The sequence below is a fragment of the Momordica charantia genome (genome assembly GCF_013281855.1).
Source record: "Momordica charantia cultivar OHB3-1 chromosome 10 unlocalized genomic scaffold, Mcharantia_2.0 BLBB01000010.1, whole genome shotgun sequence".
NCBI lineage: Eukaryota > Viridiplantae > Streptophyta > Magnoliopsida > Cucurbitales > Cucurbitaceae > Momordica > Momordica charantia.
In genome coordinates, this window is record NW_028275158.1 from 6,116,963 (window position 1) to 6,131,199 (window position 14,237).

Genomic DNA, 14,237 nt, shown 5'->3' on the forward strand with positions numbered 1-14,237 from the left:
TGCCACCAAAAAAACAATAGCCAAATAAGTGTTATACAAAATGAGGAGACTGTACAAAATAGCAATGCAATAATAAATAAGAGAAACACCCACACAAACTACTACCAAAGTACAATCAATCAATATGCTAATTCCCTCAAATCTCTTCTACAAATCTTCTAGAAGCTGTTGGATAAGTCTGCATTGTGGATGAGATATGTGAGTGCCAATGCCACCAACATCAACACATATGCTATTCCTTGATCTATGGATGTCCCTGCCATTTGTCAAATCCCATTTTCAACATCTCAATTCTTAGCTTAATTTTCTCAAATTTATATTTAAGGGAGACTGTTTAGTTTATAAAGCATATATATGTATAAACAAAAAGAATTGCTGATGATCAAAGGAACTTTTGGCCATGTGGCTAAATTTCTTGATAAATTTTAGAAGAACGCGCATTTCTTTATTATAAAGTAGTGGCAGGCTACACAAATAGTAAATACAATTATATAATAATGCCATTTTTTTCCTTTTTAAAACAAAGCTCAAATTGGTTTGCCATTTTAATTATTACAAGAAAAATAGCTTCTATAATTTCTGGAGTACTTCCAAGTTCTACGAAAGTAGATCCACCGAAAGCTTGAACAAACACACGAAACTTCTTTTGAAATAAATCAAGATTTAAGCTCGGTAGGTTAATCGAGAAACGTAAATCGGAATTATTCTTTCACAATTTTAGCAAACGAAGAAACTGAAACTCAACAGAACGCCAAACATTCTTCCAAATCCAGCAAAAGTGGAGCATTCGGAGGCAGAGAGATCAAACCGATTTCACAGATCTGGAACGGAAATGTAAAACAGAACAGGAGGAAATCGAATGGAAGAAGAGAACTAACCGTCGCTGGAGGGAGCGGGTGCGGGAGGCAAGGAGTGAGGGTGGGCGACCGGCAAGAAGATGGCGAAGATGAGGGCGGCGGCAGCCACAAATCCAAAAGAAGCCCTAGAAACCGCCATTGGACTCCGAATTCCGAATCGAGAAGTAATCGTTTCCACTCTCTCGTTGCTTCAGGGGAAGAATCCCAAGAAATGCGGTAGGGAAGTAAGAATGTAGGATGGATCTCTCTCTGCGACGCTTCTCGGATCAAGAAGCTTTCACGGGCTTCTGCAATGGCTGCAAAGAGCCTCGCAGAGAGAGAGAAAGGAATCTTCCTTTCGCTTTTCCCTTCTCGAAGGGTAAAATGCAGGAAACGAGACGGTACTCAGAACGGAAACAGAGGCAGTCTTGCAATGGCGGATGAGGAGGAACACAGATCTCCCAAGCTCTACCGTTTTATAAACCTAAGTTTTTTTTTTTTTCATTTTTCTATTAAATTACTATTTTGGTCCTACCCCTTTTCTTCTTTTCAATTTTTCAATATAAGATCAAAATTTTAAAGAAATTATAAATTTAGAAGTTGTGTCAATATGTTTTTTAATTTTAAAATGTGTCTGAGGTACATAAATTTTCAATTTGATGTTATTCTAATTCTAAATTTTGTTTCTAATAGAATTGTGAATTTTGAAAATTTAAAAAAAAATTAGGAGTTAAAAGAAAGTTTAAAAATTTATTAGATAACCATGTATTTATTAGACACTCACGTATTAATAAACACATCTGTGAAAATTTAGAGATCTATGTATTATTCTATCTCAAAGGTTTAATACTAAACTTGTAATTTAACAGAAGTTTAAAGTTTTAATTTATCTCTCTTTACTCTCCTCCTCTCGAGATGAGCAAAGGGACGATGGATGCGTTGAAGTTCTCTCCTTCCTCTCCTCTTCCCCAAATGAAGAGAGAGATAGTGGACGTGGTAACATTATGTATATATGCAAGTGAGATAATTGTCTCTTCAGCATAGAGACATCTACTTTTGGAAGACGATTGAGTCCCCCATCTTTTCTTTCGTTCTCGAGTCCTTGAACTCATGAAGACTTGTTTCTGAAGTAGAGCAATTTGTTAACATCCATGAGCTATTTTTTTATTAACATAATAACACAGAATTCTTGTTACAGCCCGAACTACTGAATCCACTGCTCTATTTTTGTTTGTCAAGATAAGCAGGGGAGGGAAGGAGAGAGATAAGTCCAATTACTATCAAAATATTATTAAATTAGTGCATTTGGCCAAATTATGATGTTTAATGATCAAATAGACACTTGTTTCAAATTTTAGGGACAAAAAATATATTTTATCAAAAATTGAAATTTTTAAAACCCCACTCTACGATGTTAAAATAGCAATTTAATTTAACGGAGGTGAAATGAGAGTGGGAGAGAGAGAAAAGCGGTAGACGGAAAAGGTCGAGAAGGGAAGTGAATTCAAATCTTTATTTTCACACTAAAAAAACGAACAGATTACCATAGTAAACGGGAAAGGTCGGGAAGGATTATGGCCGTTATCCGAACGTGGGGCCCACCAGCATGTTTCCTGCCCACTGTTGCTTCTGCACATGCCGCCCATGCCGTCTTTGACAGTCCATCATTGGGCTTTTTTTTTTTTTTTTTTTATCAGGGAATATGTTTGAATTTTATTTTCTTTTTCTAGGAAAACAAATCATTTAAAATTGGATGTATAAGATTTTGGGAAATCCAATATCGATTTATTTTTCTTTCACCTAATTTGGAATCATTCAATTTGTCACTTACTGCAACAAAACTTGATAAATAATTTAAACAATTACTAATGCTTGCTATATTACCAGAAAAAAAAAGAGAAAAACCCATAAAGATTATGACAAAATCCTCTTGAATTAAAATAAGAAGTTTGTGTTTATGGAATTACTAATCTCTCTAAGTCACGAAAACTCAAATTTATAAAACAAATTAAATACGACACCAGAATTCAAATTTTTAGAACTCATTCTTTTGCAAAATTCAAACAAAAAGTACACGTACTAAAAAAATACAAATTACACAGATTTTAAACTTCACAAACCAAACTAATAAAAGAATAAAGAATTCAAATAATCCCTCTCTTCTATTCAAATCTTCGTACTCACCTGTTCTTTTTCATTTTTTTTTTCTTTTTCTAAAAAATGGTAAAGAATAAAATTATCAATCTTCACAATGATACAAAAAATCAAGGTATTATATGAAATTATATGTTTCATCTCTATGCTATAGTTCTTTTCAAAAGATTTATTTCAGACCATCTTTTAACATTTTTTTCATTTAATAGAAAATTAACAAACACCCTTCCCAGGGGACCCGAAAAACAATTTTAGGACATAAAATTGGATGAAAAATGAGGAAAAAGGAGAAAATAGGAGGCATGAGAAATTTCTCGTACCTACTCTATTTGTTTATACTATAATTCTATCTTCATAAATAATTTTTTAATGTCAATGAAGCACACATCATTCTTAAAAGTATGTTAAGATAACAAACAATAGAGGAGAGAAATATCCATACTTCTATAGTACTAGAAATTTTATGGAGGAGGCACTTTTAATAGAAGAACGTACTACGGACCGTCCAAAACTAAGAATAAAAGTGAAAATTGGTTGTAGAGATGATTTTGACCATTTCTCCATTCAATTCAAATCAAACTGAAGCTATTCTACCATTCAAAAGTTAGCCCTCTCTCCTATCAGCAGTAATTTTGAAACAAAGTTGCCCCCACAATTCCAAGGGAATTTCAAAGGAACAGTTCTAAGTTCTAACAAACTGATTCAGATGTATTGACCTTAATGTTAATAACCTAATGATATGATTCGATATCGAAATCATAATTGGAGTTCTATCATTCTTTGTTCTCTAGTGATATTTATACATATTGCACTATGGACAGCATATTTGTGGTCAGCGTGCACCCTAAGACATGTTATTATTTACAGTAAAGTGATCGGAAAAAGTTCTTACATCTGTGAGGAAAACATTGAAACCAACAACCAACAAATTTCGGCATCAAATCTGACCTCTCATCTAAAGAAAACTGCAATTAACCTCTTTTTCATGGAATAGGAACCGATCTTCATCGTTCTGTAATATCTCAAATAGTTGCTTTGAGTGTTCAATAGCTATTCTTCGACAATCAGCAAGACCACTGACGTCGAACCGTTTCAATTCTATTGTAGATTTCTTTAATCTCCCTTGTGGATCTCCACTGGTAAGAAACAACGCCAATGTGGTACCCCTGGAGAAAACTTGAACAGAAATTTTAAACCGCAATAGTTCCTCAGACAGCTATACAAGAACATAACTCAAAGTTACAAAGCTTCCACGCACAAACAATTACCACAAAGGACAGTTACATAACACTAGAAAGGAGCAGAAAGTTTGTCACTCAACCAAGGTATAATCCTAAATAGGTCAAAACACAGGGAAGAGAAAAAAGGAACTCAAAACTGAGCTTCAGTGCTTGTGCCAAAAGACTTGAAACATCAAATTCTTCGCTACGGGAAGTACGTTGGCAAAAATAATAAGGATGTTAAAACCAACAGGTGAAATATCTTTTATGGAAACTTCCTTTTTATTTTCAAAACTTTTTGATTCATTCTGAACGGACAATTTAAGAGTAAAAGTTCTCTATTCTGAGTATCCATAGAATCTCACACACCAAGAAGAGGAACCAAAGACAGTGGTAATACAAACAATCATGTAATCCCCTAAGGTAATTCTAAGAGATCTGTAAGCTACCCACGTAATATTTTCCATGTACATCTACATAGAGACAGATCTATGATTCTGTTCCAATCCAAGCCACATCATGTGATGGCCACCAGTTCATTCAGATGTTAGATAAGTCAATCTCCCAACAGGTTCTAAACTTAGAATCAAAGAAATCAAACAAAGAAATAATAAATATGCATCAGTGAAACAGTTGCTTAGATACCTGAGCATATCAGCCTCATTAAATCCTCTGTGTCTGGAAGGCAAATCTGCACCATGAGGCTTTGCTGTCAAGTTTTTTTGTCTGTAGAGGATACAAACAGCCTCCATACAGAGCACATCACTTTCATTAAATGCAGCAAGCATTTCAGCCTGCAACTCCCATTGTTTGTTACATATCTTCCCTTGATCTTTTGAGTTAAGATGACTCGAGCCATATCCATTTTGTGTATCGCCATCAGAATCCGAGGAGATGGACCAATCCTCACTAGAATAGTCCCTGCAATATGTAGCATGCTTTAACTTGGAATTGTGTAATTTACATTCTGCCCCTACTTTCTCTGTGCATTGCCTCAACATGACTGGAGCAGACCTTGGAGAGGTCACGACTTTCTTGGAGTCATTAGTACCAGAAGACAAAAGCTTTTTCAGGACGTGTTTGGCTGGGTGACAATGGTGAGGTGTTGTCGACGATGCCCCTACTTTCTTACCCTTGCTTCCACCAGGCAGAATGATGATCTCTTCATCATCCCTTTCAGCACTATAAACTTCACAATCATCCAAAAATGAACCTAGCTTTCTCTTTGGATTTCCACGTGGTCTAAATAAATTTTCCACTGAAGCATTCTCATCATCACTGATGATCTCAACAATGCATCCTCCAGTACCTAGAATGGACAAATACCTTGATCACGTCAATAAATTATTCCAGTCATACTTGGATATGCCCAAGTTTTTTCTATGTGTATATATATACATTCCTCAAGGCCACGTGTGTAAAATTTAAGATGTTTGTACTTTAGCTTGCCTTCACTAATCTCGTCTGGAAAATTGCTAATAATGCACAAGAACATCATAAAATTACACAAGGAGAAAAAGGGACTTGCATAAATATGCATCTGGTATTCATATATTCATGCACTAAAACTAGGTGATAACAAGAAATATTTTATTCAATATGCATTCATATAACCAATGGATTTAACTCCAAGCAATATTTTATTCAATAAACGAAAGAAGAAGATTAAGCTGATAACAAGAACAACTTTTCCAAAACTCTTCATTCCAAGACAGCATATATATTAATGCATATTACAGATCTCCCTAGCAGGTGTAAATACTAAATAAACTTCCAATGCCAGCATTTCCCAAACTTGTAACTTTCTAACCAGTGGAGTGGGCAACACCTACCTAGGTGAACTGTTCATGGAACTGTGTAAGTCTACACTTTTAACAATCAATGACATTTACTTAATTCGAAAATGGCAAACTTTCCTTCCTTGCTTACCTGTTCGATTCTCAATTTTGTCACTTTCAGCCCCCTTCTTCCTAACAAATTTTTTGGAACCATCAGAGCAAGCTCCTGATTTGGTGTCGTTTCTGTTCGGTGCAACAGGCTCCCCATTGTTTAGCTTTGCATAGCTGTCCTCCAATTGTGAGACCCGACGTACTAGTTCCTCGTATTTCTTTTGACACTGCTCGTAGGCAACCTCAATTGCTCTCTTGGAAGATTCTAATTCTGAATTCTCGCATTTGAGCTCCTCTATTATCTTCTTATCATCTTCCCGAGTCTTCTGGACAACTTCAAGCAATTTCTCAGATTGCTCCAAAGCACTTTTCGTTTCCTCCCTATTCTGGTTTACTTTAAAGACCAATTGCTTGAGGTTTATAATCTCACTCTCTCTCTCCTTCAATTCCTCATATGTTTCCTTCCACTTATCGAATTCTTTAGAGTCAACCTTAACCTGCTGCTGGAGTGTGCATTCTTGAGTTAGATTGTCCAGTCTCAGAAACTCGTATTTTGTTTGGATCAATTCACACTCTTTGTTCTTATTCTCAATCTCTTTCTTCAATTTCACTTCTTTGGCCACCAAAACCTCCTCCACTTTATCGAAATCAATATTCCGGAAGGCCGTCCGCAGAAACGAAACCAATTCCGAAATGCTCCGAGTTTCCAGGTCATCTTCATCGATACAACTCAAAGCAGCAGCCACGGAATGCGGCTCTGTTGCCATTTCAAATTCGCAGAAATGGCACTGGTACGGAATCTTAAACTTAGGTTCTCCCAGAGAAGGGCCTTACTACAGCAGACTACACAAAAATCAACTCCACGGTTCTCAACATAGAGACAATAGCAATGATCTGACAACCAAGGGCAGAAAAGTTAGAAAAATCGAAGGCATTCTACTTTCTTCCTCCCCGCTCTCATCCCTCTATTGTATTGCTTCTAAAATAACACAAATAAGGACCTGAAAGACACATTCAATGCAAACCAAAAGAAGAACAAACTAACCTCAGAACGCAGAGTTTTCGATCTCCTCGCCGGCACTAACGGCGACGAGCAGTTGTCTCTCTCAGTCGCCGGCGATCGCAAAGGAGGGAAAATCGTTCGATTTTCTCTAAGAACAGGAAGAGGAGCTCTAATGGCGAGGATCAAGATCATGAGCGAAATGGACAGAGAATCTCAACAAAAATGGAGAACTTAGAAGCTCACACTTCCGAACGCGCAATTTGAAAGGGGGTTTGGGTTTATGAAGAAGCCGATGTCCCGGGAAATAAGAGTTGCATGAAGCCGTGCAAAAACGAGCCTTCCATGCCAAACCGCCGGGCCGGAGAGTCTACAAAAGCCCATCGGCCCATTTACAAGCGCGCCCTTTATTGGCTCAGCAGATATAAATTGTTGGCCAACTTTGTAAAAGTCGAGCCGATCAATAAAGATTCTATTGTTTGAACTTTGTAGAGGACGAGTCGAAAACCAAAGCACATCGAGTCGCTGCCTTTAACTGCGCTTTTCCAACAACATGCCACAATTTTCGAGGTAATCGCAATCATTTAGTAAGCGATGTCAAAGCTCTGTTTGCCATGCAACTCCGACATTTCAATTTGAGCGGCTTCGACGATCCTTGCTTAGACTTGATGGAAAGCGGTGGTTCCTTTAATTTGCATTGGACTTCATTTGAGATGTTGGAGAATTATTATACTTGGTCAATAAACGTCCTACCGCATACTCGTGCCTAGAATCTCACAGTTGTAATTAATTAGCATTGAGAAGATTTCGTGCGTCAACACCTATAAATACATGAATAGACTATGTATGCAGTTACACGAATTCGATTGACCATCTTGAAAACGTACTTTTGGTTGTAATGACATGGGTATATAGAATGATGAGTCTTACTTGTTCGAGCTATATATTTATGACTGAATTTGTAAGTCTTTATATGGTAAGTATTATTTGTTAAAACGTTAATTATAATTATGCTTAAGTGGGTTTTTTTAGAAGGCTACTAGTTTTGATTCTAAATAAATTAGTGTATATATTGATGTGAAAGACGAGTGATTATTGAAAAGAACTAAGAATTCATGATGGAAGACGGGGTCCCACCATGATCAATTAGTTTTTAGTTTTTACTCCAATTTTGATCAATTTTGTAAATAAAAATTAAACTCCATTTATTGCAAAATGTGTGTCTTTTGTGTAGAATAATTATTTATTGGTGGAGTCTTCTTAATTATTGAGATATACACGTCATAACAGTACAAATTATATACATTATTATCAATAACTTATTAGGACAAAAATATGAAAAACCAATCCATCATGAATATTATATCAATTAAATATATATAACTATCAAGTTCATTATATTATATTCACAGAAAAAAAATCACAAATTCTTCGTGGGAGTTGGCTAATAAAACCATGAAAGAAAGCCACGTGTAATTTTAACTGAAGCCAAAAAGAATCTTAATCATTACAACTATTTTTTAAAATATTCTAAATCCCGTTTTATTTTTAAAATAATTAGTTTTTAATATTTCTGTCCAGAGACACACATGCCACGGGATAGAATATTAAAAACGCATTATTTTTAAAATTCATTATTTTAAAAACAAATTTGAAGTTTATAATAGTTTAAAAATAGTTAAAATTTTAGTAATATTTTCTTTTAAAAAGCTGATCTCTCAAACATTCTAGTTTATTCATTTTATTATTTTATTTTATTTTTAATTCAATTTGTGAAGTTAGAAATTCGGAAATTCGATCGGTTCGTTTCTTGGTTGAAAAGATATGTTTTAATCCGTAAACTATGCTAGTATCTCTGATATGCCCTGGATGTTGGGAGGGGATTTTAATGAGATTATTGTGGACTCAGAAAAGGAATTGATCACTGTGGTTTATTTGATGGAGATAAATTTACTTGGTTTAAAAGACTTCGAGGAGAATTTATTTGGGAACGTTTGGATCGTTTTCTACTGAATATAGAGTTGGAGTCTATCTGCTCCTCTCTTGTAGTTCGCCATTTGGAATTTTTAGCTTCGGATCATAGACCCATCCTTGCTATGTGGGATTGGTGGAATAATGTTACAGCACAGGGAAGACAGTGGAAACCAATTCGTTTTGAAGAGGGATGGACTAAGTTTGAGGGCTGTAAAGAGTTGATTCGAAGTAATTGGCAGACTATGGAGGATTCCAATGCTGTTTCTTTCAACATGAAGTTGGTAAAGTGTTTAAGAGACCTTAAAAAGTGGAATGCTGAAAGATTAGGAGGGTCTATTAAATGGGCAATTGCTAGGAAAGAACAGGAGATTCAAAATGTTATGATCAACAGAGGAGGTAATTGGAGGAATGTTATGCTTTGTGCTGAAAAGGATCTTGAAGATCTTCTTGAAGAAGATGAAATGTATAGGAGACAGAGATCAAGAGAAGATTGGATCAATTAGGGGGATAGAAACACAAAATGGTTCCATATAAAGGCTAATCAAAGAAGAAAGACTAACCGGATTAAAGGACTAGAGAATCAAAATGGGGTTTGGACAGATAATGGCTCAGATATGGGGAAAAAGCAACAAATTACTTTAAGGAACCTTTTCAAGAAGGCCACACTTCTGGTGCAGATCTAGAAAGAATATTCAGCTCAATTCCTATCAAGATTTTTGACTCTGAGAATGAGATTTTAGTGAGACCTTTTGAGCGGCAAGGAGTTGAGACGGCACTTAAGAGTATGCATCCCTCTAAGGCTCTAGGGCCAGATGGTTTTCAAGCATTGTTCTATCAAACATACTGGGATATTGTTCGAACCGATACAAATAATCTTTGCTTAAATTATCTCAATGGTAATTCTGAGTTGGGGATTCTTAATAGGACTTTTATTGTTTTAATTCCCAAAAAGCATAACCCTTCAAACATGAAAGATCTTAGGCCGATCAGTTTGTGTAATATGATGTACAAAATCGTAGCAAAAGTATTGGCAAATGGATTGAAATGTGTCTTGGACAAACTTATTTCTCCTAATCAATATGCTTTTGTGCCAGGTAGGTTAATAACGGACAATGTTATGATAGGCTTTGAGTGTATCCATACTCTAAATAACGGAAGAACAGGGAAGGAAGGGGTGGTGGCTTTAAAGCTCGATATGAGCAAAGCCTATGACCGAGCGGAATGGGGTTATTTGAGGGGGATCATGAAGAAGATGAGATTTTGTACTCGGTGGATTTCTTTAATTATGGGTTGTGTTGAGACGGTTAGTTTTTCTGTTCTCCTTAATGGTTTTCCTTGACAGGTTTTCAATCCTAAAAGAGGTCTGCAGCAAGGCTATCCGTTATCTCCTTATCTTTTTCTCATGTGTGCGGAAGGCCTATCTGCCCTTCTAACAAAGGAGGAACAACTTCGAAACTTTTCAGGTTTGCGTATTAATAATTATTGCCCCTCCATAACCCATTTGTTTTTTTGCAGATGACAACCAAGATTGTCAAGTAGTCAAAAATATCCTACAAACTTATGAAAAGGCATCTGGTCAGGTTATCAATTTTGAGAAATCCATGTTTATGGTAAGTAAGAATACAAGGCACGAGGTGATTGATCTTATTAAAAATGAGCTTCGTATTACTTACACTTATTCGATGGGTCAATATCTAGGCTTACCTTCTCATATCTCTCGAAGTCGTTGTCAGGTTTTTAATTCCATAAAAGAGAGAGTTTGGAAGGTTCTACAATGTTGGAAGGATAAATTATTCTCTTTAGGAGGTAAAGAAATATTGATTAAGGCAGTTGCACAAGCTATTCCTAACTATTCTATGAATTATTTCAAGTTACCTTTAAGTTTGTGCAACGAAATTAACTCATTATATGCTAAATTTTGGTGGGGCACCTCGAACAAAGGAAAGAAAATTCATTGGAGAAGTTAGAAGAGACTCTGTATTAGCAAAGAAAAAGGAGGTATGGGGTTTAAAGATTTTAGCAATTTTAACCGGGCTAGGTTAGCAAAGCAAAGTTGGAGGTTAAACACCCAACAAGCCTTCTTGCAAGAATTTTGAGGGGAAAATATTTCCGACATGACAATTTTATGAGAGCTCAAGTAGGAAAAAATCCATCTTATGTTTGGCGCAGTATAATGTGGGGAAAGGAGTTGTTTGTAAAGGCGTGTAGATGGAGAATAGGAAATGGTTCAGCAGTAACAATAGGAAGTGACCCTTGGATCCCACGAGAAAGAAATTGTACCCCTGTTTATGTCCATGGTGGAATGAAGCACAACTCGGTGGCTTGTCTTATGAGAGGAACAGGAATATGGAACGAGGATCTGATTCGGCAACACTTTGGGGAGGAGGAAGCAGAAACAATTCTTCAAACTCCACTACAACGTCAATGTAAAGAGGATGAAATAATTTGGAATCAAGACAAAAAGGGTCTGTTTACTGTTAAAAGTGCCTATCACTTGGCCATAAATTTGGAACAAGCACAGGATTGTTCTTTTTCTTCTTTAGAGAAGCAAAAGCTTTGGTGGAAAATTTTCTGGAAGACTAATGTGTGGCCAAACATCAAAATTTGTTGCTGGAAAAGCTACAACGATATACTGCCCACCAAAGTAAATTTATTAAAGAAACAAATTAAAACTGATCTTGTTTGTTCTTTTTGCAGGAAAAAGGAGGAAATTACACAACACATCTTGTGGGATTGTAAGGTATCAAAAGAAATTTGGGCAAATTATATTTCTACTGAAGTAAATTTTGTTTGTGTTGACAGAACATGCTGGACTACTAAAGATTACTGGGAGTGGCTATTTATAAAGGCAGGTGAAGCAGATCATGAGGATAGCAGAAGTATTCAAATAGCAATTGACAAGTATATTGAACAAATCTCAGGCCACAATACAAATCAAGCAGAATCATCTTTAGGAGGAAATGAGAACCTACCGAGACTTCAAGGAAACAATTCGGCCACGCACTGGAACCCCCCAATTTCCAATTCTGTGAAGTTGACTACTGATGCGGCTTGGCGAGCAGATTTGGGCATTGGCGGTTTGGGCTGGGTAATAAGAAATGAGAGAGGGGAGATTATCAAAGCAGGGTGTAAGGCAATTAGAGAAGAAAGAGACGTTACTTACCTGGAAATGTTGGCTATTTGTGAGGGCATGCAAGCTATTCGAGATGGAAATTGTTATCCCGTTTACCTCGAATCTGATTCTCTCGAAGCAATTAGATTGTTAAATGGAGAAAGACAAGATCTTACTGAAATCACATGGATTGTGGAAGAAGCTCGCAAAATCGGAAGGGACAGCAGAGTAATCTCGATGAATCACATAGGCAAACAGTGTAGAGCATGGTTTAGCAAAGAGAGCGATGAAAGAGTGGGGCCCAATATCCCTATTTGGGTGGAAATTTTAGCTCAAAATGAACTTGGTTTCATTTAAGTTAGTAATTTTTTCTTTCTCGTTTACATCATTGATGTAAATAATGTTTTAGAGTTTTTTTTTTTTTTTTCCAAAGGTCCAGAGTATATTAAAAAAAGAAAAGAAAGAAAGAAAAGTGGGTATCAATAATTCGATAGTTTTGTTTTTTTAGTACATAATTTGATATCTAAAAAAAAATCAGTCTACACTCTGCATATTCAGAGAGTTTTGTCTTTCACAACTTTATTTGTTCAGTATATAGTAGCCAAAAATAATGCACCACGTAAAAAAAAGTGTATTATCTTTGGAATGAAATTCAAAATCTATTTATAATATTTTTATTTTTATTTTTTATTTTTTAAAATTAAGTTTTGAATATCGTCTATATATATATATATATTTGTCTTATACCCCTATTGTCAACTTTTTAAAATTTAAGCTAAATTTTGAAAATAAAAAATTAGTTTTCAGAAAGTTTTCTTAAAATTAGCTAAACATTTAAATATATTTTGAGAAGGTAAAAAACATACTGAATAAACAGTGAGAAAACAAGCACAATTTTTAAAAATAGAAAACTAAAATCAAAATTATTATCAAACATGACGCCTAAATATTTAATATATAAAATTTTAAAATTTATAAAGTTATGGCAAGTCTAGTATATGAAGTTGGAGAATTTTTCTATTTTATTAGCCCACATATCTAACTCATTATTCATTTTAAATGTGATATGTTTTTTTTTTATTTCTAAAATATTACAAATAAGTATGTGAGGTCAACCTCTTGCATCACTTCATTAAAATTGGATCTAATGGAAAGAACTCAATATAATGTAAGAGAGAAAAAAAAAATCAAAGGTTGACTTTTGTAGAAAATGGCATAAAGATTAGATGAAGAGTATAAAAATATTTATAATTTATAGAAATGTATAGTTGGAAAAAAAAAATTAAAGGAAAATTTTATCATTTATTCATATGTATAGCTTAACAATCACTTTAACTAAAACTTTTAATTTGATCTATTGGACCATATATTTGAATAAATGATTATTAAATATACTTTTTATAACCAAACTATAAACTAATAAATCACACCAAATTAAACTAATAAACTATTTAAAATTGAGTGATAAAAATGTCGAACCCAATCACAAAAATACCCTAATTAATTGTCACAAAATCAAGCTGCTAAAAAGTAGAAAAAATAACTCCAAACTCAACCAAAAAGAACCAATATTCAAATACCCATAAATCGTATTAATAATAGCCACAAATTTAAGTCTAACTAATTTTCTTTAATGAAAGAAGAAAAGTCAAATAATAAACGATATTAATTTCAATCTCATAAAATCAGAACTTCAAAATTAAAAAAGAAAAATCAAAATTGACTCATCCGATTAAATATTATAGGCAATATATATATAATTTTAAAAATATACGCCGCAGAAATTGCGTCAAACAGCACAAAAAGCAAATTCTGAGTATAAATCCAAAACAACGTGGCCATGATTATATTCCCATATTTACGCACACTTCAAAATATCGCCAACAAAATACCGCATGGCGGTTTTTTCCCGAGAAAATACCCAACATCAGAGTCGTTGGTTTTCTTCGTAATTTTGCGGAAATCCGAGGGCAAATGAGCGAAAGAAGCGCCAAACTTTCCATCTCTCCGTAAAGACAGAGAACAAGAGGGAGAGAGAATTAAAATATAATT

At 34.9% G+C, this 14,237-nt stretch overlaps 3 protein-coding genes across 9 annotated transcripts; 1 reads left to right on the top strand and 2 right to left on the bottom strand.

The window, feature by feature from the left end:
* LOC111008162 (arabinogalactan protein 41) lies at positions 1–1,306 on the bottom strand. Its single transcript, XM_022280762.2, has 2 exons — positions 879–1,306; positions 1–256 (listed from the first exon to the last, which is right to left on the bottom strand). Exons 1-2 carry the CDS (start codon positions 994–996, stop codon positions 159–161), a joined length of 216 nt encoding a protein of 71 aa, XP_022136454.1. The 5' UTR covers positions 997–1,306; the 3' UTR covers positions 1–158.
* A 2,364-nt stretch (positions 1,307–3,670) lies between these two features.
* LOC111008341 (uncharacterized) lies at positions 3,671–12,640 on the bottom strand. 7 transcript variants are annotated; one of them, XM_088118586.1, is made up of 7 exons: positions 12,237–12,634; positions 12,046–12,157; positions 11,354–11,486; positions 7,145–7,865; positions 6,140–6,993; positions 4,856–5,519; positions 3,671–4,156 (listed from the first exon to the last, which is right to left on the bottom strand). In XM_088118586.1, exons 5-7 carry the CDS (start codon positions 6,864–6,866, stop codon positions 3,946–3,948), a joined length of 1,602 nt encoding a protein of 533 aa, XP_087974712.1. In that variant the 5' UTR covers positions 6,867–6,993; positions 7,145–7,865; positions 11,354–11,486; positions 12,046–12,157; positions 12,237–12,634; the 3' UTR covers positions 3,671–3,945. The 7 variants fall into 7 exon arrangements, with proteins under 7 accessions (XP_087974712.1, XP_022136692.1, XP_087974711.1 ...); XM_022281000.2 differs by lacking the exon at positions 11,354–11,486 and having other exon boundaries at positions 3,671–4,166; positions 12,237–12,640; XM_088118585.1 differs by lacking the exon at positions 11,354–11,486.
* Positions 9,196–12,542, top strand: LOC148208453 (uncharacterized). Its single transcript, XM_088118730.1, has 5 exons — positions 9,196–9,536; positions 9,686–10,167; positions 10,589–10,683; positions 11,112–11,632; positions 11,771–12,542. The coding sequence occupies exons 1-5, from the start codon at positions 9,196–9,198 to the stop codon at positions 12,540–12,542; spliced, it is 2,211 nt and encodes a 736-aa protein (XP_087974856.1).
* Positions 12,641–14,237: the final 1,597 nt, after the last annotated feature.